Source organism: Squalius cephalus (assembly GCF_949319135.1).
Source record: "Squalius cephalus genome assembly, chromosome: 1".
Classification (NCBI taxonomy): domain Eukaryota; kingdom Metazoa; phylum Chordata; class Actinopteri; order Cypriniformes; family Leuciscidae; genus Squalius; species Squalius cephalus.
Window position 1 is genome coordinate 10,944,398 of NC_137122.1, and position 24,630 is coordinate 10,969,027.

General features: G+C 38.1%; 2 protein-coding genes across 2 annotated transcripts in view; one reads left to right on the forward strand and one right to left on the reverse strand.

The window, feature by feature from the left end:
• The window catches only part of LOC307171082 (sucrase-isomaltase, intestinal-like), a gene marked incomplete at its 5' end in the record, with an annotated part of 38,207 nt that extends 16,697 nt beyond the window's left edge, over positions 1-21,510 (reverse strand). The window contains 23 exons of the mRNA XM_079892466.1: positions 1,418-1,591; positions 1,729-1,778; positions 2,579-2,667; positions 3,118-3,242; positions 3,456-3,512; positions 6,934-7,018; positions 7,146-7,300; positions 7,510-7,626; positions 7,833-8,004; positions 9,941-10,058; positions 10,153-10,237; positions 10,814-10,927; positions 11,132-11,248; positions 11,386-11,517; positions 12,134-12,259; positions 13,707-13,819; positions 14,015-14,114; positions 14,784-14,955; positions 15,856-16,007; positions 16,089-16,198; positions 16,330-16,450; positions 16,532-16,626; positions 21,483-21,510. Coding sequence (XP_079748592.1) covers positions 1,418-1,591; positions 1,729-1,778; positions 2,579-2,667; positions 3,118-3,242; positions 3,456-3,512; positions 6,934-7,018; positions 7,146-7,300; positions 7,510-7,626; positions 7,833-8,004; positions 9,941-10,058; positions 10,153-10,237; positions 10,814-10,927; positions 11,132-11,248; positions 11,386-11,517; positions 12,134-12,259; positions 13,707-13,819; positions 14,015-14,114; positions 14,784-14,955; positions 15,856-16,007; positions 16,089-16,198; positions 16,330-16,450; positions 16,532-16,626; positions 21,483-21,510 — 2,607 coding nt within the window. The remainder of the gene's footprint in view (positions 1-1,417; positions 1,592-1,728; positions 1,779-2,578; positions 2,668-3,117; positions 3,243-3,455; positions 3,513-6,933; positions 7,019-7,145; positions 7,301-7,509; positions 7,627-7,832; positions 8,005-9,940; positions 10,059-10,152; positions 10,238-10,813; positions 10,928-11,131; positions 11,249-11,385; positions 11,518-12,133; positions 12,260-13,706; positions 13,820-14,014; positions 14,115-14,783; positions 14,956-15,855; positions 16,008-16,088; positions 16,199-16,329; positions 16,451-16,531; positions 16,627-21,482) is intronic.
• Positions 1-24,630, forward strand: part of LOC307163209 (uncharacterized protein) — a 325,993-nt gene that overhangs the window by 215,468 nt on the left and 85,895 nt on the right. The window lies entirely within an intron of this gene.

Genomic DNA, 24,630 nt, shown 5'->3' on the forward strand with positions numbered 1-24,630 from the left:
TTCTCTCCCCTTCTGACGTATAAAGGGGATCTTATTATAATATTACCAGCCCTTGGCATGGAGTACTTTCCATAAGATCATCTCTCAATGCAAATCAAAGCAGCTATTAGGCTAACTGAAATAAAACCATGCCAATCTCTAGGTATGGTGAAGGCTATGTGATGATGTGGGGCTATTTTAATTCCAAAGGCCAAGGGAACTTTATCAGGATGCATAGTATCCTGGATCCATGAAGTAACTGGCCTTTAAAAATAAAAATCTGCCTGCCTCTATGGGAATTTAACATAGGGGTGTCCAGACTTATGCACCCTGTATTTTAAGGAAAATCATTTATGTATTTATTTTTAATTAAGGCATTAAGTTCAATTTCCAAAAGATGATTTTTTATTCCTCTTTTTAGTCAACTTTAGCATGGGTGTCTAAACTTATGCATAGCACTGTATGTCACCTTCAAACACAAGTCAATCTCCATTCTGGGGACATGGTTCATCGGACTGGGTCACAGTACAAATTATGTTATGTCGGCTGTTTTGTTTAGAGACGTTCTCCGAATGTCAAGTTAGCAAATACATTTCGGAGAATTCTGTGAAGCCACTTGAAGGATGTACATTTTCAGATGGCTTATTGTTGAGAAAACCCTGGCTTTTAATGGAAGTAATAGATATAAGTTTCTGTTAATTTATATGCTTTTTAGCTTCTGTTTTTGACTTTAGCTGCAATGCATGACGTATGTTTGCATTATGCTGTATTATTTACATTACATATAAAATAAATATATTTATAAAATAAATATAAGAAATAAACATTCTCATTACTGCATGAATTTTTTATTACAATGCAGAAACATTTCAAACATTATTTTCATTACAAAAAAGTGTAAAATACAACTATAAGCATAGTTCATGGTAGTATTTGTCGCGCTATATTTAAATTCTTTAGATTTTTTTTTTACTTTTTTCATTTAATTTCTTTATTACAACAAATAAATAAAATGTAACAAAAACTTAATGACCCTAAAATAGGCTTCATTCATCTTTCTGTAAACAATATTTCTTTTTATAATTTCTTTCTTTTGATGTTTGAAGCAAACCATCACAGCGATTTCTGGTTTTAATTGAGTGGCTTTAAACTATACTAACTGAGGTTTCTGTCAATTTATCTGCCTGTTAGCTTTTATTTTTGACTTATAATACAATCAAATCTGAAGATGCAATAACATCCTCCAAAGGGATGTTAACGTGAACATTAAATAAAAATGGACCCCATTTACTTTATATTCATGGTCTCATTGTGCATTAGACCTATTTCTGTAGGATGTTAAATAACCCATTTCAACCAAAATCAGTAAAATTGGCCACAAACACAGTTTCATGTTGACTTTGGTGGTGAATAGAAAGCTCTTTAAAACTATGACTACCTTCTTGGTGGAATCGTAGTGAACCTGGGACTCGGACAGAGCGTCAGTAGTGATGCCGTCCGACACGAGCACAGAGGCGGGAGCAGCGCTCACTCCCATCACTGTGATGTTCTCAAACTTCAAGCTGTTCGGATCTGTGTAGCCATTGTGGGCAACGTGCATTGTCAAGACATCCTGATCCAACAGAAAAATATCACATATTACTACAGATTACAGGAATAGATGCCATTTACAAAGATACTTCAATGACTACAATGTAATGGCATCCAAAAACAAACAAAAAATAGAAATGTGACTTTAGGATGATGTACATTAGCCACAGAAAACTGGTAATGAATGTGGGAGCCGGATGAAACAGTATCTAAGAAAAAGAGAGAAAGAAGTTATGCGAGACAAATCAACTTTATATATGAGAACCTGATTTTTTCAAGAAACATTTGGATAAATCTAATGATTTAGTCTCTATAATAGGGCTCAATAATAAGGATAAATCTGTGATCAATTAGAAAGTTTCAGGTCAGTGTTTTTTCACTACATCTCATGTTCACGAGTTGTTATGCCTTGCAGACGCAAACATTTGTTTTTCTTTACACTGTTAATTTATTGAACATTTTGATGTTGCAAATTCTGATTCTCATTTTAAATGGTACATTTCTCTATCTTGCTAACATAGGTGATGTTTTGTTGGAGTCTTGGATGCATTTAAGCAACATGTGGGTATACATTTATATCCGTCATGGGGTTAAAGTATAGCTGTTCTTCCAAATTTAAAATCTTTGAATGTCATATAAATACATTTTGGGAAACACTTTACAACAGTGTTCCATTTCTTAACATTCGCCAACTACATTAGTAATTTTAATATTTTAATATTAAAATCAAAAGTTTTGTCTGTCAATATTATTTAATGAACCTGAGCTAGCAGGAACCAGCAATGAAAATTTGTAATATTATTAACAAACATTAAAAAAAGATTAATAAATACAGTAACAAATGCATTTTTAACACATTTTGTTCCGATCAAAAAAGTTAAAACATAAGAAATATAAGTAGAAATCTGAACTTCAGACATTCTTGTTATTGAGCCCTGTACAAGGTCGGTTTTTGTTTCTGACAGTGAACTGAACAACTCTGAATCAAAAGCAAGTCCCTGTAAAATACCTCGAGAGTCTCCGTCATCCCAGAACAGCTCGCCTGACGCAGCCTCGTTGTCATCGAGAGCGACGATCAATCCCATGGGAAGACGCCGGCTGAGGAAACACACAACTTTCACCAGAAACTCAAGAGCAGACAGAAAACAGATCCTCTGAAGTTCAGATGGGATTGTTGTTGGTGAATAACCTCAGGAACGAGATGAATGAAAACAGAGGAACAATCAACAAAACCCACACATCTAAATATTTATCATCCTAACCTCACATTGCAATATTAACCATGTTATAGTGATGCTGTGAATCATGTTACAACTGCTCTGAATAGTAGTCATTAATATACTATGGTAATTCAAAGAAGACTATAACACACTCTCCAAAAAATAGCAGACACTTGGGCGTTAGATGTGTTTTATGTAAGTGGACGGAGCTGAAAGACTCCCTGAGAGCAGATTGACTGTGTTCTCACGGACAGAGTTTAGTGACAGTACATGGTTTAATACGAGTCAGTGTATTTTTAGGATAAATCTCCAGGTTTCCCATTATTACCTGTATGTAGTAGTGACGTCTGGTCTCTGTACCGGCAGAATGGCTCCTCCTCTCAGGTGCAAACCAAGTTTATCAGCGGGCAGGTTCAAGGAAACCTTTGCTTTACGATCTGGAATCCTTATCTCCTAGAAAACAAAGTGGGGAAAATAATTATTTGATGCTGATTTTGTAAGTTTGCCCACTTACAAAGAAATGAAGGGTCAATAATTTTATTGTAGGTTTATTTTAGCGGATATAGACAGAATATCAACCAAAAAATCCAGGGGATCAAATAATTATTTTCTCCACTGTATATATATATATATATATGGGTTTGTGGTGCTAAAGGATGGTCTCACCGTCTCAAAGTCATACCAGATGGCATCTGGGATATAGGCCTCAACAGTTTCTACACCCTAAAACAAGCAAACATACAAATAAACAGGAACAAACATTATTTTGATAGTTTAAAATTGAGCATTATTCATTAAACTGGTGGTCATTTTTTGAAGACAGATATAGTCCTCTTGTCTTGGCTTTTCAAGATTCAGAAAGAGAGAATATGAGCGAGATTTTGAAGAGTTAGGCAAGGCAAGGCAAGTTTATTTATATAGCACATTTCATACACAATGGCAATTCAAAGTGCTTTACATAGAAGAAATTAAAATAATAAAAAGAAATAAGAATAATTAAAACAGTTTAGAAAAATAAAAAATAAAATACAGTACAGTACAGAAAGTCGGACGAGCAGTGGCACAGTGCTCATTCAGTAAATGCATAGCTAAACAGATGTGTTTTGAGTCTGGATTTGAAAGTGACTACAGTAGGAGCACGTCTGATCTCCTCTGGAAGCTGGTTCCAGCTGCGGCTGGCATAATAGCTAAAAGCGGACTCGCCATGCTTAGAGTGAACCCTTGGTATTTCTAGCTGATGTGATCCTAATGATCTGAGTGATCTGTTGGGCTTATATTCAGTGAGCATATCTGCAATATATTGAGGTCCTAGGCCATTGAATGATTTATATACCAGTAATAATACTTTAAAATCAATCCTAAATCTAACTGGGAGCCAGTGTAAAGACCTGAGGACTGGTGTGATATGTTCATATTTTCTGGTTCTGCTCAGAATCCTGGCGGCAGCGTTCTGTATGAGCTGCAACTGTCTTATGTTCTTTTTGGGAAGGCCAGTGAGGAGTCCATTACAATAATCCACCCTGCTGGTGATGAAAGCATGCACAAGTTTCTCTAAGTCTTGTCTGGAAACAAAGCATCTAATTCTTGCAATATTTTCAGATGATAGTATGCTGATTTAGTTATTGCTTTGACATGACTACTGAAACTAAGGTCTGACTCTAGTGTCACACCGAGATTCCTGACTTGATTTTTAGTTGTTTGACCCCTAGAGTGAAGGTATGCGTTCACCTTGAGAACTTCATCTTTGTTTCCAAACGCAATGACTTCAGTTTTGTCTTTGTTTAACTGAAGAAAGTTTTGACACATCCAACTGTTGACTTCGTCAATGCATTGGCACAGGGAGTCAATGGGGCTGTAATCGTTAGGCGATAGGGCTAGGTAGAGCTGTTAGATGATGTGTTATCTAACATAGTTCATAGTTAGATGATGACAGAAAGAGAAGCAGCAACGAACCGAAAGAAAAGATGAGGGAAAATACTGTACACTTCAGACTGTGCCACTCAAATGTCATATTCATACAGTGCATCCAGAAAGTATTCACAGGGCTTCACTTTTTCCACATTTTGTTATGTTACAGCCTTATTCCAAAATAGATTAAATTCATTATTTTCCTCAAAATTCTACAAACAACACACCTGTGGCGAGCAGGATGAGGCCGAGGGCTGTGAGAGAGCAACGGGAGGCCGGTGGCGTGATTACTAATGAGCGACACTGGTCTCGTATCTCGCACGGAGGAGCGGAGGCATAAAATGAGGAGCGACAACAGTGAAGATCGAGAGAGGCCAGGCCTGGATTTAGGTTTTGTTTTATATTTTATTATATGTGACAGCAGTCGTCCGTGAGGGGCTGCTGTCTTTTACTTTCGTTTTGCATTTGTTTATTTATTTATTAAAATGTGTGTTAACATTCGCCAGTTTTCGCCTCCTTCCCATAACAACGGACTGCGTTAAAACCCCATAATGACAACGTGAAAGAAGTTTGAAATCTTTGCAAATTTATTACAAATAAAAAACGAAAAAAAAAAAAAAAATTGCATGTACATAAGTGTTCACAGCCTTTGCCATGACACTCAAAATTGAGCTCAGGTGCCTCCTATTTCCACTGATCATCCTTGAGATGTTTCTACAACTTGATTGGAGTCCACCTGTGGTAAATTCAGTTGATTGGACATGATTTGGTAAGGCACACACCTGTCTATAGAAGGGCCCACAGTTAATAGTGCATGTCAGAGCACAAACCAAGCCATGAAGTCCAAGGGATTGTCTGTAGACCTCTGAGACAGGACTGTATCAAGGCACAGATCTGGGGAAGGGTACAGAAAAATGTCTGCAGCATTGAAGGTCCCAATGAGCACAGTGGCCTCCATCATCCGTCAATGGAAGAAGTTGGGAACCACCAGGACTCTTCCTAATGCTAAGCCTGGTCAAACTGAGCGATCAGGGGAGAAGTGCCTCAGTCTTTCTCCTCATGTTTGTTTGAGCGGCGCCCTCTACTGTACATGTGTGAATTTGCATTTCCTTCAGCCTGAGGCTAATTATTTCACATTTGGTGTGAAAGGGTCTTTACATTGGCCCAAAAATATACATTTTTTGTTATAAAAAAAAAACAAGCCCAGCCCAAGTGAAATTGTAATGCATTACTTTTCAAAGTAACTTTCCCCAACACTGCTCCTCAGTAAAAGGCACATGACAGCCCGCCTAGAGTTTGCCAAAAGGGACCTAAAGCACTCTCAGACCATAAGAAGCTAAATTCTCTGGTCTGATGAAACAAAGATTGAACTCTTTGGCCTGAATGGCAAGCATCATGTCTGAATGAAATCATCACCTGGCCAATACCATCCCTACAGTGAAGCATGGTGGTGGCAGCATCAACTGTGGGGATGTTTTTCAGTGGCAGGAACTGGGAGACTATTCAGGATCGAGGGAAAGATAAATGCAGCAATGTACAGAGACATCCTTGATGAAAACCTGCTCCAGAGCACTCTGGACCTCAGACTGGGGCGACGGTTCATCTTCCAACAGGACAACAACCCTAAGCACACAGCCAAGATAACAAAGGAGTGGTTACAGGACAACTCCGTGAATGTCCTTGAGTGGCCCAGCCAGAGCCCAGACCCGATTGAACATCTCTGGAGAGATCTGAAGATGGCTGTGCACCGACAAAATCAAACTACAAAATCTTTTAGTTAGGAAATCTTAAACCCCTCCATCGACTTCGGTTATCAACTCGCAGGTCTGTTACCAAGACACCATCCAACCTGATGGAGCTTGAGAGGTTCAGCAAAGAAGAATGGGAGAAACTGCCCAAAAATAGGTGAGCCAAGCATGTAGCATCAAACTCAAAAAGACTTGAAGCTGTGATTGGAGCCAAAGGTGCAACAAGGTATTGAGCAAAGGCTGTGAATACTTATGTACATGTGATTTTTGTTTTGTTTTTTATTGCAAAGATTTCGAACAAAGTTCTTTCACGTTGTCATTATAAGGTACTGTTTGTAAAATTTTGTGGAAAATAATTAATTGAATCCATTTTGGAATAAAGCTGTAACAACAAAATGTGGAAAAAGTGAAGCGCTGTGAATAATTCCCATATGTGTGTGTGTGAGAAACGTGTGTGAGTGTGAGCGTATATGTGTGTGTTCACTCACAGGATCCAGCACAGGTGTGATGAGAAGATGTGCTCCCCACATGAACTGTTTGTGCACTGCCCAGGTTTCACTGTCGGAATAGAACCTGCAGATACACAGAAGCATATACACAATACACAAAATTCATATACACAAATGCATATGCATATTCATATACACAAAAGCAACACTGGAACTGTTCCGTTGTTGTTTGCACATGCTTCTGAACTCACTCATGCATCATGGGCCGCACTACAGTCTCTCCACTGACGTGGGCCTTGTAGAACAGCGTGTAGAGGTACGGCAGGAGGCTGTAGCGGATCTCCAGGTAATGCCTAGAGCTGTTCACCAAGAGAGAGTCAGCGCCGTATGATGCAGGGTCTTGGTCCTGTTAGAAAGGGACAGAAAACTAGTCAAGAAGAGCCAAGAGAGAAATGGACACATGGATCCTGATAATTCTCCGACTAAAAGGTGAAATCTTATTCATCTAATTTCACCAAGAATATAATTTTACATTCATCCTCATTTGCCCTCTTGAACTCTCACTCCAGAGGTCGAGATTGAATGTTTCTGGTTAGTTTAAAGAGCAGCACACACTTTGAACCCTTGAGCGTTGTGGTTACGGCTGAAGGGGTAAAATGCGCCGACTTGCATCCAACGTCTGCAAAGCTCCTCTGACGAGTCGTCGAAGAACCCACAGATGTCTGCACCGACCTGCAGAAGAACATCATTAGATTCAGGAAAAATCACTATTTATTATCTCATGTGTTTCTCCAAAAAACTAAGCAATTAAATGGAGATCAAATGGAGATTCCAGAGTTTTATATATGAAAAAGACACCAGCAATCTAACAAATGTCTGCATAGAGGAGATCAAAAATGTCTTGGAAAAGACGTTTCATTTGGAGTCAAACCACTTACGTAAGGGATTCCAAAGAGGTTAAACTCCAGCATGCCAGGTATCGCCCACTTAATGTCATTCCAGGTGGCGGCATTGTCACCCAACCAGTGCCCAGCGTACTTGCCCACCCCGGGGAAGGAGGAGCGGGTGAAAACCATGGAACGGTTCTTCCCAAACACTGCTCTCGCTGCCCTGGAAGCAGAAACACAATATTAGAGTCAGTGCCCATCCTAGACTTCTGGGGGCCCTAAGCAAAACTTTGTCCAGGGGCCGCTGCCTATAAAACCTCCAAAATGACCCACAACCAATAGAAAAAAGATACAAAAGAAAAAAAATTGCCTACTACTAATAACGTTAAAAGTAAAACACTGCATATTCTTTACCGTATGAATTAAATATAGGTCTACACTGATTCTTATTATAGTTACTAAAGTTATTCAGCAAAGAGAAGTGGATGATTTTGTTTTTGATTAACATTAAATGGCAAACAGCAGCAGGTTTATTAGGCTGCTGTCACTTTAAGACCAAATGCATAACTCTTATACACTAACAAGCATTTGATTACTCTCCCAACTTTATATGTTCACTTTAGACAAAACTGACTGCGTTTAAGTGAAACTTGAACTTTGACGTATTTTTGTATTTGCCTGTTTAAGCGCACACTTAGCCAAAAAGTAGCCAATACTTCCCTCCGTCTCAGAACGCACGCACAGAAAGCCACCTGGGCAACACCGTATCTTGTGCAGCTCAATGCGCTTTTAACTCTTTTTTTTTGTATTAAACATGTCCAGCAGGAGACTGTATATTATGACGGACACGTTACATGATTTGACTGATTTGGATGTTACGTAGGAAGGGTGACAGCGCTCCACTTTAAAGGGGTGGTTGATTATGATTTCACTTTTCTAACTTTAGTTAGTGTGTAATGTTGCTGTTTGAGCATAAACAACATCTGCAAAGTTGCAATGCTCAAAGGTCAAAGCAAAGGGAGATATTTGCTTTTAAAGAAATCCCTTTTTAAGGGATACACCCTTAAACTACACCACATTCCTCCCGGGTTAGTGACATCACCAACCCTAAAATTTACATAAACCCCGCCCCCAGAACACGATTTATAGATGATCAAGACAGAATATGCTAATCAATGACTAGAAGATAACTACACAAAGCTACATGAATTCATCAACTAAATATTCAGAATTGTCCTGTTGCATTCTACATGTTGTCACTTCTTTTAGAGTCTCTCCATCTTTCTGACTCCGGTTTGAACATAAAAGGCTAAACGTTTTTTTGAAATTTTCAGTGCATATGTGTGTGAGGTAAAAGGACACAAGCTGTTGTAGCTCCACCCCCTGTGCTGGGAGCAGCAGCTCATTTGCATTTAAAGGAACAGACACAAAACGGTGCGTTTTTGCTCACCCTCAAAAAGTGACAATTTTAACATGTTATATAAAAATATCTGTGGGGTATTTTGATCTAAAACTTCACATCAGAGACTTATTTTACATCTTGTAAAAAGGGCATTATACCACCCCTTTAAAGGAAAGGAATGGAATGTTGTACAGTTTTCACTGTAGTTAAAAAAAAACCGAAACGGAGATTCTACTAGTCAGCCCTAGTCATTAAATCATCTTTGATAGCAATGGGGCCCCTGGTGGTTCGGGGGCCCTACGCAACTATCGCACTTTGCGTAAAGGATGACCGGCACTGATTGGAGGTATATGGAGCGCTGGCACCACAGTCAAATGACATCAAGGAGGGTATTGGAAAGACACAATGCCAAGTAGGGTGGCCAAGGAAAGCATATGACAAAGACGTAGGCAGGAGTAAGGCTGAATGAGGGAGGGGGTGTAGAGGAACGAAAGTAGAGATACACTAAGACTGAAAACATTAACCTCCCTCATATGACCACCCAGACCATTTATGAAATGATTCATAAACATAGTTCAGAAATTGTCATGGTTGTAATGTCACAACCATAAGCACATTAATATATGACTATCCACTGGTAAATACAAAATTGTTGTGATGTTAATCCGTATTTATCATTCTGTCAAGACTGGAAAGCAGCATCAGTCAATCATAACAGAGATTATTTGCATACAGAGTGTGAAAAACCAGTACTTACTTCTCAGTGGCCAGGACCATAGAGTATCCATAGAGACTGTGGACATCATAGTGGTTCCCCCAGTTGTGTTTAGCATCCATACATAAGGTCTTACTGAACATCAGGTTATCAATGATACCTTTAGAATCCAATGGAAATCAAGAGGATGGAGGTTTACAGATGGTTAGGAAATGCTGATATAAAATCTAGTGGTAGATGCATTTTAGACTCACGTGGGGTGAATGGAGGATAGTTGAGTTTGTTTTCAGCGCAGCCTTTGATGCTTCCCTTTACGAAATTGGCCACCTCATTCATGTCCTTAGAAAAAAAAAAACAGCAATTAGTTCAGCACTTCCTAATTCAGGCAACTCATGTTCTCAAGATTAAAGCAAAACCTTCTAGGGAGGCTTCAACATCAACATGAAATAGCATTCGTAACCATTTTACTTTCATAATGTGATGCATTTCTGAATCAGAATATACAGTGAGAAAAATTGTAGGGCAGAACTTGATTTTATCATCAGGAATCGATTGGATGGCGTAAAATGCGTTTCTTCAACACCACTAGCTTCTTGACTGTAATAATATTTGAAACATGATGCATTTTCTCTAAAGCTACTATGAAATATGAACCATGAAAGTGCCATACAAATGAATGTGAATTTAATTGAACAGGAGTTTGATGAATTACTACTGTAAGTAGGGTCAATTTTGCGAATGAGCGGGCCGGAGAGCGTTAAGGGTTAACACATATTGATACAGTGACATATATAGTATTGACTTGTAGGAAGTTGGAGATTGGAATCAGAACATTTTTCATGACCTTCCCACCAGGTCGTAAAATGATCAGGTTCAATATTTGGTAACAGGTAAGGATCTCTGCGGGTTACTTACAATCCAGAGAGCGTCATGCTTGACTTCTTTGTAGAAACGTGAAATTTCATCAACCCACCAATCAATGCAGGACGGGTTAGTGTAGTCAGGGAACAAGGTTTCCCCTGGCCAGACCTGTGACCGGAGAGAGAGGGGAGAAGAATGTGATTAATAAACAATGTTGGAATGAATGAATGAATGCAGATGACCAACAACAATTACTAAAACCAAACATCATGGAAATCATTGAAGTTCAGATATTTTTTTATAAAGAACCAGTTCTCAATCCCAAACCCTACTACCGATTACCCAACCAGGAGTATGTTTGGAGGATCGTACCTCTCCCAGTAGAGGTGTTTCCCCGTCCGCTTCAGTGACCCAAGCTTTAGCTGCATGACCCCTGTCAAGGGCTTCATAAGCTCCATTTATCCTTCGACCGGTGGACACGGCAGGATCCTACCAAGAAGAACATGTTCTGAGGTGTTCAACTGGACAAAATCCAATTCAGCAAGTGGTTGAAATGAATAACCTTGTTTTGGCCCACTGTCCAAAACCCAGAACTAACGTGCCAACATATAAAATCAATGGCTCACCAATATGATGATGTATTTCTGCCCTTTCTCATGCATGTAGTCAGCAAACTGAGGCAGCTCCGCAAACTTCACCGTATCATAGGTGAAGATCTTTTTGTCCTCCATGTAGTCAATATCAGTGTACTGGACGTCCTAGAACACAAAATAATGATGATTCAGCTTTGAGTCTCAGTGAAGTTTCCTTCTCTAACTGAATATCCTGTTTCACTTCAGCGTCTACCTATGGAAGTTACACTCTTAAACATACAAGTTCTTTATTGCTATTGATTATTCCGTGAAGAATCCATGTAATCTTTCCATCGCACAAAAGAGTCTTTATAGTGGAAAAGGTTCTTTAGACTATTAAAATGTTCTTTACACTAAGAAACAAATGGTTCTTTTAACAAGGTTCTTTGGGGAACCAGAAATGGTGCAATGCAAAAATTGTAGATTCACTGTTGTCTGTTTGGATTTTTCTGGAAGGCTTGACTTCCATCAGATGATGTTGAGATTCTCCTGCAGGTAATTTTCTAATATAGCTAATATCCTGACATGCCTTCTTTGTTCCAATGACATCAAACATTGAGTGCAGTGCATCTTTCGGCAATCAGAGCCCCACCATCAGGTGCTAAACTCTTCTAAATGCATGTTTTCAGGTGAAATGCACATTATTCACTAAGCTGTGCTCTCGATTGTGGCTTTGAGGTACTGGGTGGAATCAAGTTTTTCAGGAGAAAGCGAAGAGCCTCCTTCTGTTCCTGGCACTTACATACGGAAGACCAGCCTGTCGATTTCTCTCCACGACTCTCTTGATCTCGTCCAGGCTGCCGTAGTCCCAGCGAGAGAGCTGGAAGCCCAGAGACCAGTACGGAGGGATGAAAGGCCTGCCGATCAGCTGGAGAGACATGAAGCCGTGTTAAACACGTTGAACATCAGCGTGGGGCCTACAGGATTTCACTTCAAATCTCGTCACGAGCTACATTCAGTTGGCATTAGTGAAATTTTGGTAAGAGGTTCATGGCATGATCCGATCAGGGTTTATTTTGCAATAATGACCATCTGACTGCTTATTACTGCTATTTGCCAATAAATAAATAAAAAATACATCAATGGACCAGTGTTATTTTAGAATAATTGATATATTATTTTAGTTTTTATTATCATTTAAAAATGTAAAAATATATTTTTTAAATTATGTTTTCAGTCTCTTTTTAATTTTAGTTAAAGTTTTAGTAAATTTGTTGCATGGCATTTTTTATGTCTAAATAGTTCTTAAATATTAAAATTTTAGCTGAAATATATATATACATTTTTAATGGTTTTAGTTTTACATTTAGTTTGAGTAAATGAAAATAACTGGAAATGACGTCACAAAGGGTGGTTGCTGGCGAAGAAGATGAAGGTATTCCTACACAAAGTTTTAATAAACCAACAGACAGGCGAACTTAAACAACACACACTTAACATGGACATTACCAGACAATGAACAAAACAGAGGCAGGAACTTAAATACTCAGAGATGATTAACTAAACGGCGAACAGCTGTGATGATTGTGTTGATGTCCATGGTGACAGAGGAGTGGTGGCAAATAAGAACAAGGAACACGAGACAGGAACGACAACAAACTAAAAGTCCTTGAGCTAAATATAACTGAATATAATGATGACACATGAAATATTGATGTGATTTGAAATGTTTTTTTTTTTTTTTAAGAAATAAAAATATTTTGACCAGAACAATAGTCACTTACGCAGTTTAGCCAGAGTTGTGTAACAAATTATATTTTATATGATTTGAATTCATAATAGTTGTATGATATTTGTAATAAATGACATAAAACTTAGTTTGACCACATAATGCCACAAATGACCAGAATCAGAATAAAGCATTTCAGAACATTTTTCAAATAATTATTTTCAATGTAAATGTAATAGAAAATAAACATATTATAAATGTTTATAATTCACAATAGAATAGTTTTAGCAGTCAATATATACATAAAATTATTTGACTGCAGAATACTATGACTGACCAATAAGAACCAGGTATTTTTGTAGACTACAATAAATTCTAATATTTAGTTAAAAATATTTCCAGAGCAAAATATGTACCAAAACATAAAAATGTGGAAGAATAAACAATATGTACAATTTATTAATGTACAAACTATCAATTTTATATTTTTTAATTATTATTTCTATGAGCTTTTTGCTTTTAATCCGATTGGAAACTGGAGAAATAATCAGGAAATCACCGCGTGTGTACCGTCCTGCACGCTGTGTCTCTAACATGAAATTTCCAAGTGTTTACACTGGTCACTGGTGTTCTCATTTACACCCACCTGTGTGAACTCGTCCACCAGTGCCTCTGGTGTGTCTCCAAGCAGGATGTAGAAGTCCAAAACCCCTCCAATAGTCCGGTAGGTTACGGCCGGAGCCGGCTGGATTGTCACCTCTGCACACAGACAGACATGAACAACTGAAACTTCTCTCATTTGCCAACCTCATTCCAAACACTCAAACACATCCAAACGCACTATACATGCTGTGCACAGTCATCTCAAATCATGTAATTAACGATTATGACTTTAGTCCATGGTAAAACCATCGCAATGACACAATACAACTACTCAAGAGAGACTCTGTTTACCCATAGCATTGCTGTTCATGAGGAAAACACCCATGGATTGGCCACTGGCATCTTCCAGACATGTGAAATAGGGGTAGTGGCCATACAGGTTGTGGGTGTCCTGGAGGAGGAAAGACATTAAGGTTTGTAATGGCAAATTTCAGACTTTTAATCAGTTAATTAGACAATTTGGGACATTTATGTATCATGATCTTCAAACACAATTTGCAGGATAATCCTACACAAGAAGAAACTGCTCTGCACTGTAAAAAAACTTTTTGTTCTTCATGTGAAATGTTTAAATTAATTGGTTAAATCATATTGAAAACTAGTTAATATGACAAAATCAAGCTGATTACATATGGTTATACAAACAACAACAAAAAGATTAGTTAGAATTAAAGGAAAAGCTCACCAAAAATGACAACTCTGTCATATTTTAAGTTATTCACTGAAAATCTTGAAATCCACCCTAGACCTTCTTGGATAATTAGTGCTAAGTAGTGAGTTGTTCTAAATGATTCCTTCATTAATTAGACTGATCTGACTTTTAATTTTAATATCAGTCAAATGACTTCAGGAGGTTTGGAATACGGTGCATGAGTTGTATGAACTTCTTTTATGATGCTTTTGCATCCTTTTTTGAAGCTTGACATCCTCAGTCCTTCAGATTGGCCAGGATATTCTCCAAAAACGTACCTAAAACTTTGTATTTCACTGAAGAATTTAAGACATACTGGTTTGGAATAGTGAAAATGTTTGTGCGAATGATCTAAATGTTTTGACTCACGCCGTTGGGAAAAGCATCTCTTGTGAAGATAGGCCAGGTCCTCCAGTTTGTGTCATGGCGGAAGGTCTGATGGACATGCTCTCCGAGTCCATAGATGTTGTGAGAAGGGAGTTTAGCAGAGAGCTGAAGGTACTGATCATCAAAAACCAGCGGCCCAATGGTTGTGTCAAACCTGACAGAGCCAGAGGGGAAGAGATGAAGTTTAATCACAGTTCAGTTTGTGGGTAAATGTCATGAAACCTGACTGTAACTTAAAAATGATCAAACTAGACTTGAACTCGTCTAAGAACTAGGAATCAGGACTTACTCTTTACCTGCCTGTGACATGACGGCAGACAATAACAAAATGAAACAAAGCAGTTTCCATCAATATCGGCGAGGCAAAGACTGATTGCTTTACAAAAAGCTTGATTGCATTGCTTCAGGCTGGATTCCCTGTCTTTCTGTCTTTTTGGTGCTGTGATTGCCCCTCGTTTAGTCAAAGAAACACTCTCATACCCCTTTTCCACCAAAAAAGAACTGGTTCAGAACTGGTGCTGGTTCAAAGTTGGTTCAGCTTGCGAACCTTCTCAGGACCTGTTTGTTTTTCCACTGACTAGAGAGCCCAGCGAACGACGGCGTTACGTCACTGTGTACGTTGCCATATGTCTTAGCTTTCCCAGAAACGCTTGCGCCAACTTCAAGCATAACAATTACAATGGCGGACTACATCGTCTTTCTGCAAATGATTCTCTTGGCTTTGTGATCCTATATTGGGGTCAGAAGAAGACGTTTAAAACACATTTGTGCTGCTCGTCTGGATTACTATAGACGGAGGTTATGTTCGAAAAGAAGTTCGACAATAACCCCGCCCCTGACGTGGTAAAAGAACGGTTCTAGTCCAGCAAAGAGTTGGTGCAGCTTTGGAACCAATTTTCCTGGTTCAAAACTGTTATCAAAACACAAAGAACTGGTTCGCGAGTAGGCACCGGCTCCGATCCGGCACCAGCACCAGCACTGCCTTGGTGGAAAAGGGGTACCAGAGTATCAATATTTGATCTGTGTGTGAAAAGGTGAAAAGCTCCCCACTCACAGGAGTTTCTCAGGAGATGTTCTCCAAACTTTCAGTCCAAAGGGCTTCTGGATCAGCTCCAGTCTATAGTTTAGGGGTCCGGTGGGAGGGGTGGAAGGCGCTTGAACATGCTCGTGAGGAACCTCAAACCTGGCTTGCTTTGCATCAGTGATCTGGTAGACAAAGAGAACATTGCACGCCATTATAGACGTCTTTACGTTGACACCGAGCCTTACATCAGTTTTTAAACAGACCTTAAATCGAAGACGGTTTTCTGTCTGCATTTCAGCGTAGAAGGTCAACTCTTTAATATCAGCTCCAAATAGAGACGGAGCATCCATTCGAGTCAGCTGGGCCTCAATATCTACAGCAAAACAAACATTTTCCATCAGGTCTTGGCGAATTGTTTGCTCTACTTGCTCTACTCAAACACAAACTTTTCAAAGCAAAATGGAAAGCAGATTTGCACAACATCTTGTTTCAAGCTGAACTCACGTGTGCTGTCAGGCCTGCTTTCACTGACCACGCTGTAGCCGTGGTTTTTGGAAAAGAAGCACCAGGGGGCGTTAGCCTCACTCGCGGGGCTCCAACAGCAAGCTCTTTCCAAACACTTTTGCTGTAAGGACACACAGTAAAAATTTAGCAAAGCATGCTGGGAGTTTGTGTGGAATGTAGGCCATATCAATATGCAGTTTACCTCGGAAGCGCCGGGATCTGGGAAACAGTCCACTCTCTCGCCATGTGGGATGTTGGGACATTCTGGAACGATGTTTCGATCTGTGGATCGAGATACTTTAGTGGAAGATCAAAGATTCACATTTATCACTGTAAAATGAACTATTCCTCGAGAACTGCTGCCCCACAGGACAATATGTGTGCCCTTGGTTAACCAATTATTATTTTAATTTTTATTAAGTTAAAAATTTTTTGTCTACTATCTCTGTTAAACATTAGACAGGTCATACCTACTATAGGCTAATGGATAAAATATTGAGCCTCCTAATTTTGTAATTTTGCTATTTTTCTTTTGTTACAGTATAGGGGGAATTAATTTTTTTATTTTAAAGGTGCCCTAGAATGTGAAATTGAATTTATCTTGGCATAGTTAAATAACAAGAGTTCAGTACATGGACATGACATACAGTGAGTCTCAAACACCATAGTTTTCCCTTTCTTATTTAAATCTCGTTTTTGAAAAACACCCCTGAAAAACAGGCGAATCTCCACATAACACCAACTGTGACGCAACAGTTGGGATCATTAATATGTACGCCTCTAAAAATTTGCATATGCCAGCCCATGCTCAGTGCCAGGCGGAACTGCGCAGCCGAATCATCAGAAGTTCTGCAGGTGAAGAAACAAGCAGGAGGAGGATCATAGGGAAAATGGCAGATCTATCTATAATCGGATACCGCTACAGTTTAATTCGAAGTTGTTAGTTGCTCTGCCCGTTTCACCACGGACTGTTTTTCTAACCTGGAACATATATCAAGCAGCCAGGCTTCTCTTGGCGTCTCAAACGGACGAAGGGGGCAATTTCAACTAACGTTATATTCCCGCAAGCGGTAAGTAGTGATTTTATTAACAATAATTTACACTGTGTTATCTAGATCCAGCGCGATATTGTTTTTTCCTCGAGAGACATCGTGGCTTGCAAACGAGCGAACGAAGCATGGCAGTTGCTCAGTGTTTGGATGTACAAATGAACACAAAAGTATTTTTTTAGCTCCTTCATCCGAGCCTCTGGAGAACCAGTGGGTTATGTGAATTTCTGATGTGTAATTGTTCAAGTTCAGACAGATAATCTTTCTCTCAAAGTCGTTCAACACTGTTTATGCATCAGTAGATCGCGTTGCAGTGATAAGATCTTCATTCACGCGATCAACAGGCTGTCATCTGCTCAATGCTGGAATAGATCTAAATACTTAAAAAACTTCTCATGATTCGTTAATCCCGATAGCTGTAATAGTAAAAACGTATAAAAGCTGTAATAGTAAAAGTTTTCCAGATAGCTCTACATGTAATGCCAGATATTTCATATGCAAGCATGTCAGCCAATCACAGCAGTGGGCAACAACACTGAAGTCTCACAGCAGACACGCCCATTCAAACAGAGTGTTCAATCCAGGGAATGAAATCAGGCTAGGAAATATGCCTTTTAGTTCTAAATTATAACAAATTTTGATCTAAAAACATACTAACATTATAAGGGCACCCCAGGAAACATTATAAAATAATAAAATAATCCATTCTACGGCACCTTTAATTTTTTTTTATTTGATTTAATTAGATTATGTTATAAATAAGTTTTATTCTGAACTGCTATCCTATTTTTCTCTTTTAGAACTCTGTTAAACATTAAACAGGTCATTCCTACTATATTGGATACAATATTAAACTCACAATCTCTTGGCTTTCGGATCGATTGCTCCTGTCTGCTTGCTCCTGAGTGGTTTGCGTCTTTAAGCTCCGTATAGCTTTCTGTTTTCAATCTAGATTTACTATCATTCCTTGTTGTTTATATTGCTAAATATAACTTATTTATCACCACACATTAAATTACTCATCACCACACATTAATCTGACATCGCTAGCTTTTATCTAAATTGTTATCACTAGCACAACACGCTAGTATTTCGCTAGCCTGTTAACGCGCCGTCCGTGCCTGCCATCTTTTTTTCTTGCGCGCACTCGCGCCTTTTATGAGTCCATCACACAACTGTGGTGAGTAGGATCAGTAAACAAACACAGTGAGTCATGTCTTCTTGTCCTGTTATTGTCACTTATATAGCCTTCTCTGTCAGCACAGAGGGCTTCACATGTGATAAATGCAGGGAGATTTCAGAACTAGAGACACACATCCAAACTTTAATCAAGGATAGTAAGAGTGCAAGGGCTTTAGATACTGCTTTGGATGCGACTAGCTTAGTGAACTCTGTACATTGTTCGGTTCCGGCTGAAGTAGAGCCCATGCAGCAGGGCAACTGGGTGACGGTGAGACGCTCTTCCGTTCCGATTACAACATTAAACAGATTCTCCCCACTCAGTGAAACACCCACTGTGAATCCTGTTGAATATGCCCTAGTTATTGGTGATTCGATCACACAGAACGTGAAAATAGAGACACCAGCCATCATAGTCACATGTTTGCTGGGAGCCAGAGCGCCTGACATCAAAGCAAATTTAAAAGTGCTGGCTAATGGGTTCATAGACAATTGGAAAAGTTTTTGGGGCAGACCTGACCTGTTGAAAAGAGATGGTATTCATCCCTCCTGGGATGGTGCTGCTCTTCTGTCTAGTAATATGGCACATAGTCTTAGAGCTCAAACATGACAATCTGGGCCTCAGGTCAGGAAGCAGACAGACTGGCAGACAGACTGGCTAAACCGACCGTCTGCTAGCTGTCTCACGTCACCAAGGTCAGATAAATCCCATCACATAGAGCCTCTTTCACCTAGCTATCATCATATAGAGACTGTGTCTGTTTCCCGAATTAGGATATAAAAAACTCCCAAACCCATTTAAGGGTAAAGATTGAATTGATGTTCAACAAATAAAAACCAGATATAATACAGATGAGCAAATGATAAAGCTTGGGCTGCTGAATATTAGATCCCTTACTTCAAAAGCACTCATTGTTAATGATATGATTTCAGATAATAAACTAGATGTGCTGTGTTTGACAGAAACCTGGCTAAAACCAAACAATTACATTACTTTAAATGAGTCCACCCCGCAAGATTACTGTTATAAACATGAACCTCGTCTGAAAGGAAAAGAGGGAGGTATTGCTGTAATTTATAGTAATATCTTCTTCAGAATTACTGAGAAGTCTTGTTTTAAATATAATTCTGGTGAAAAAATGGTGCTTAATGTAACACTATCTAGTGTAAATGATAAATCCTGCTTGGCATTTGTACTGGCTACTGTATACAGGCCACCAGGGCACCATACCGACTTTATCAAAGAATTTGTACTGGTACTGGCTGTTGATAAAGTCCTAATTGTTAGTGATTTCAATATACATGTAGATAATGAAAAAGATGCATTGGGATTGGCATTTAAAGACATTCTGAACTATATTGGAGTTAGACAACACGTGTCAGGACCTACTCATTCTCGTAATCATACTCTAGATCTAATATTATCACATGGAATCAATGTTGATGCCATTGAAATTCTGCAGCAAAGCGATGACATCTCAGATAATTATCTGGTCTCGTGTAAACTTCATTTAGCCAAGGCTGCAAAGCCGACTCCATCTTACAAATATGTCTACGAAAAAAAGAAGCGTGATGTCCACACACTGAAAATAGCTGCTTCAAATTAATTTATTAATAGCACAACGTTTCGACCATCAGGTCTTCATCAGGCACAATGAACCATAACTTCTGCCACTAAAGATTTCTTTATTAATAATATACCTGATCAGTTTCATCTGCTCAGCATCCCAGATAGCTTAGAAGAACTACTTATAACTCTCTTTTCCAGCACTTTAGACACAGTTGCTCCTTTGCACTTAAAGAAGATGAAAGAAAATAGTCCAACGCCGTGGTACAACGTGCACACTCAGGCCATTAAGAGAGCAGCCAGAAAAATGGAGTATAGCTGGAAGAAAACAAAACTAGCCGTACTTGCATACAGAAAAGCTTTAAAAAGCTGCTAGATCTGCTTATTTCTCGACTCTCTTAGAAGAAAACAAACACAACCTTAGGTATTTATTTGATACATTGGAAAAATTAACAAGAAGTAAAGTTTCTACTTCTGAAGTTTCCAAAGAACATAGCAGTAATGATTTTATGAACTACTTCACTTATAAGATTGATAATATTAGGGAGAAAACCGTCTACTACAGTATCGCATCAGGCAGTGCATTTTAGTCTCCCTGAGGAAAAATTTGATTCATTTGTTGCTATAGGAGAGGAATAATTTTCTAAACTCGTTAAATCATCTAAATCGACAACATGTATGTTAGACCCTATACCGACTAAACTACTGAAAGAGATGCTTTCAGAGGTCATAGATCCTCTTCTTAATATCATTAATTCGTCTTTGTCTCTAGAATATGTACCGAAAACTTTTAAGCTGGCTATGATTAAACTTCTTGATTATTAAAATCGCAACTTGATCCTAGAGAATTTGTCAATTACAGGCCGAATTCGAATCTACCCTTTTGTCAAAGAAAAGGCAGTATCTTCACAACTATGTTCCTTTGTAGAAAGAAATGATATCTGCGAGGATTTCCAGTCAGGATTTAGACTGTACCATAGTACCGAGACTGCTCTCATTAGAGTTACAAATGATTTGATCTTATCATCCGATCGTGGTTGTATCTCGCTATTAGTGTTACTCATTCTTAGTGCTGCATTTGACACACACTATTGACCACAACATTCTTTTAAATAGACTTGAACATTATGTTGGCATTAGTGGAATTGCATTAGCATGGTTTAAATCATACTTATCTGAACGTTATCAGTTTGTAGTAGTAAACGAAGAGATCTCATATAAATATTGCGAATTTGCATCAATGGCCTCGTAACCCCATTCCACCCCAGCCTTGAGGAACCAAGTGAATGCTAGGATGAGCCACCAGATGGAGCTGGACATGCTGGAGACCTACAACATCATGAATAGGATGGTGTAACCTTTCTTTTTGGTGCGTTGAACCACCATCTGGAACTCATTATCAAACTGCTCATTGCAAACCACTTTGTCTTCCAGAAGGAATCCGGCAATGTAAAAGCAATGGACACCATCGTATGACACCCTGAAAGTAGTATAATGGGTCTTTCCGGGTAACTAAAGCATTTCATGTCAACTAAATAAGTGAATAAAGAGGACACGCAGCACAAAAGATAAATCCCGAGCCAAATTTACGTGAACTTCTGCTCGTCATCACTGAAGTGGAATTTTTTATTATTATATATATAGTCATATTGGTCAGCTTTGCATAGGTAATGTAAACATATGGTACACAACAAATTCTGAAGAACTAACATCAGAGTCAAATGTTCATACATACATACATACATACTACTACTACTACTACTATCACTAATAAATTTATACTACATATTAAAACGCATATTTGTTGATGTATTTTGTTGTAAAATAATAATATAATACATTCATAAGAATCAATAACTTTAGCTGATATAATGATATAATTGTTGTTGTCTTAATATAATCATAATAACTAAGAGACAAACTCAGGTATACTTTAGTGCACATAGTGATAATTTACTTTAATTATGATGTGAAACATGGAATAATGCTCTTACCTGAAGCACTCAAAGCTATGAGAAGACAGAGAGACAGGTAGACAGTCCAGACCGCCATTGTTTCTCAATGAACACTGAAACTCTGCATAGAATTTAAAACAGAATTATACATAAATAATTGTTATAATGGTTCAGATATGTATTTTTGTGACACGAACCAGTTCAGTAGATCAATGTGAATGTCTGGATATTGCGCTGTGGATCTCTGGTTTATCTTTATATACTGGAGGGGAGTTTGTTTATCAGCACCTGCTCATGTTCTCACATCTCACATGTGAATTAATCCTGTTTTATGTGAGTTCTTGGTGTGTAAAGATATTTTTCATCTATTCAGTAGTGTAATTTTAATTGTGTCAGTGTACAAGTTTTTTGTGCATGGTTCATATATTTCACACACTCTTCATAAGATGCTCTTCGGATCATCTCAAATCATGCAGGAGAACATGATCATCAGTTTTATACAAACTTCTGGAGCTCGTGCACTTTTAGTGCTGCTGTCATTGCAAGAAAAGTGGGAAAACCATATGAATTCTGAGATTCATGCTGATTTTTCAATTTTATTTTCAGTTTTATGTGGATAATATAAAATTGCAATGAAAATGTATTAAATTTGAAAGAATACAAAAAATTATATTTTCTTAATTAAATCAACAGAACTGTTACGTTTAAAGCTGGAACTGTAATTTCTGTGACACTAACCTTGTTGTATAAGCATTTTTACAAATGTGATAGCATTGTGTAAACAGCATGTGAGCAGGGTAATCAACATTACCTTGAATATGAGAGTCACATGGAGGATACAGAGGAATCATATATTTATTTTATTTATTTTTCCTAAGCTCAAGAGACTTAGTTGTGATTCTCATAAATCAGAAAAAGAGTCATAGCTGAGAATGTGGTGGAAGGAACATAGAACATTTTGTCTTGCTGTAATCTCTTTCAAGTCTTCATTCATATTCATATTTTATTGCTCGGAGGTTGCTCTTTTTAAGCTCAGGAGACTTAGATGTTGTGATTCTCAAATATCTCTCATTTTAGTAACAGTCTCAGATGTTTCTCCTAAGATTCCTTATGAGAAATAAAAGTAGACACAACTGAGACACAATTTTTGAGAGAAAATAGTCCAACATGTCTTCTAAACTTTAGAGGAGACAAATATGTGAGTGTTAGAGATTTTTAAGTGAAAGTCTCCATTTGATGTTAAAGCAACCTAATTTTTGTTTAGGAAAGACATATGAGATGTTAAAGAGACATCATTTTTGATTTTTCTTTCCTTTTTCTTTCATTTACAGACCGTATTTATAAATGATGTAAAAACAGATTTTTTTTTCAAATTGATCATTTATTTGCCATATGTAAAGCTTCCGTTATACCTTTCAGTTACAGGACATAAAAATCTAAACAATATCTATACAATATTATATCATTTTTAAATTATAAATAGTTTCTTTATGTAAATATATTTACTATTATATAGATATCTTTGAGCCCCTAACTACCCCCTATAAACCTTAAACGTGAACACTTTTCAGCCTCTTCACAACTTCTTTACTAAATTAAAGTAAATAAAGTAATTTTAGTCCAAGTTAACCACAGAAGGGTTCAGTGTAACAACTATCTATCACTTCAAGTAACTTCAAATCTTTAAACTTAGCTGGTTTCTTTACAAAACGACCACTTCTAGTCATGAATGGTTTCTCAACTAAAACAGTCTCTGGCAACTTCTCTTCGTTTGTAGACATGTCTTTCTTGCTCACGTTGCACTTGGTCTCTTTGCAGATGTGAACTTATGCTCTCCTTCTCAAGCTCAGGAACAGCTGAATCCACAGACAATGATGCATGTCTCACGTGTTTGACATTACTTTTGATCAATGATCCATCTTCTGAATTCACAAGTTCAAATGAGCTGTCTGACGTTTTGCTCAGAAGGACACACCTAGCACTTTTAAAACCCATATTCTCCTTATATGTCTGATGATGTGTTTTGACTTTCTGTGTGCTCTGTTCTTGTAACAGTAAGACATCTTAATTTTTAGAAGCTCCTCTTTCCACACTTTATTTTCACACTTGCATTGCATGTTTAAAACGTCTTTTTCAGATATCGATGGAACCATTAAATCTTCCCGTTACTCTTAGGATAATACAGCGAAGTGCAGATGTCCTTGATACCTCCATTCTTGGGAAACGTTTTAAACGCTTGAATGTGTGCTATTGTCAGTCACATCTTCTGATGGATAGCCAAAGCGAGCAAACATTTTCCTCAGTTCTGCAGTGACTGTTTATGAGGAGATGTCAGCTATCACCACTGCCTCAGGACAGGAAAAGTAGTCAATAACAGTAAGAACACATTCACCTTGTATTAGTCCTACTAAGTCAATTCCCCGTTTAGTCCATGGCTCAAGTGGTTGCAGCACTTAAAAAATATTATATATTATATAATATTATATATTATATTATTAAACCTATTTCAAGATTTGCGTTCTCGAGCACCAGCCACTGCTGTTGTGCGAAT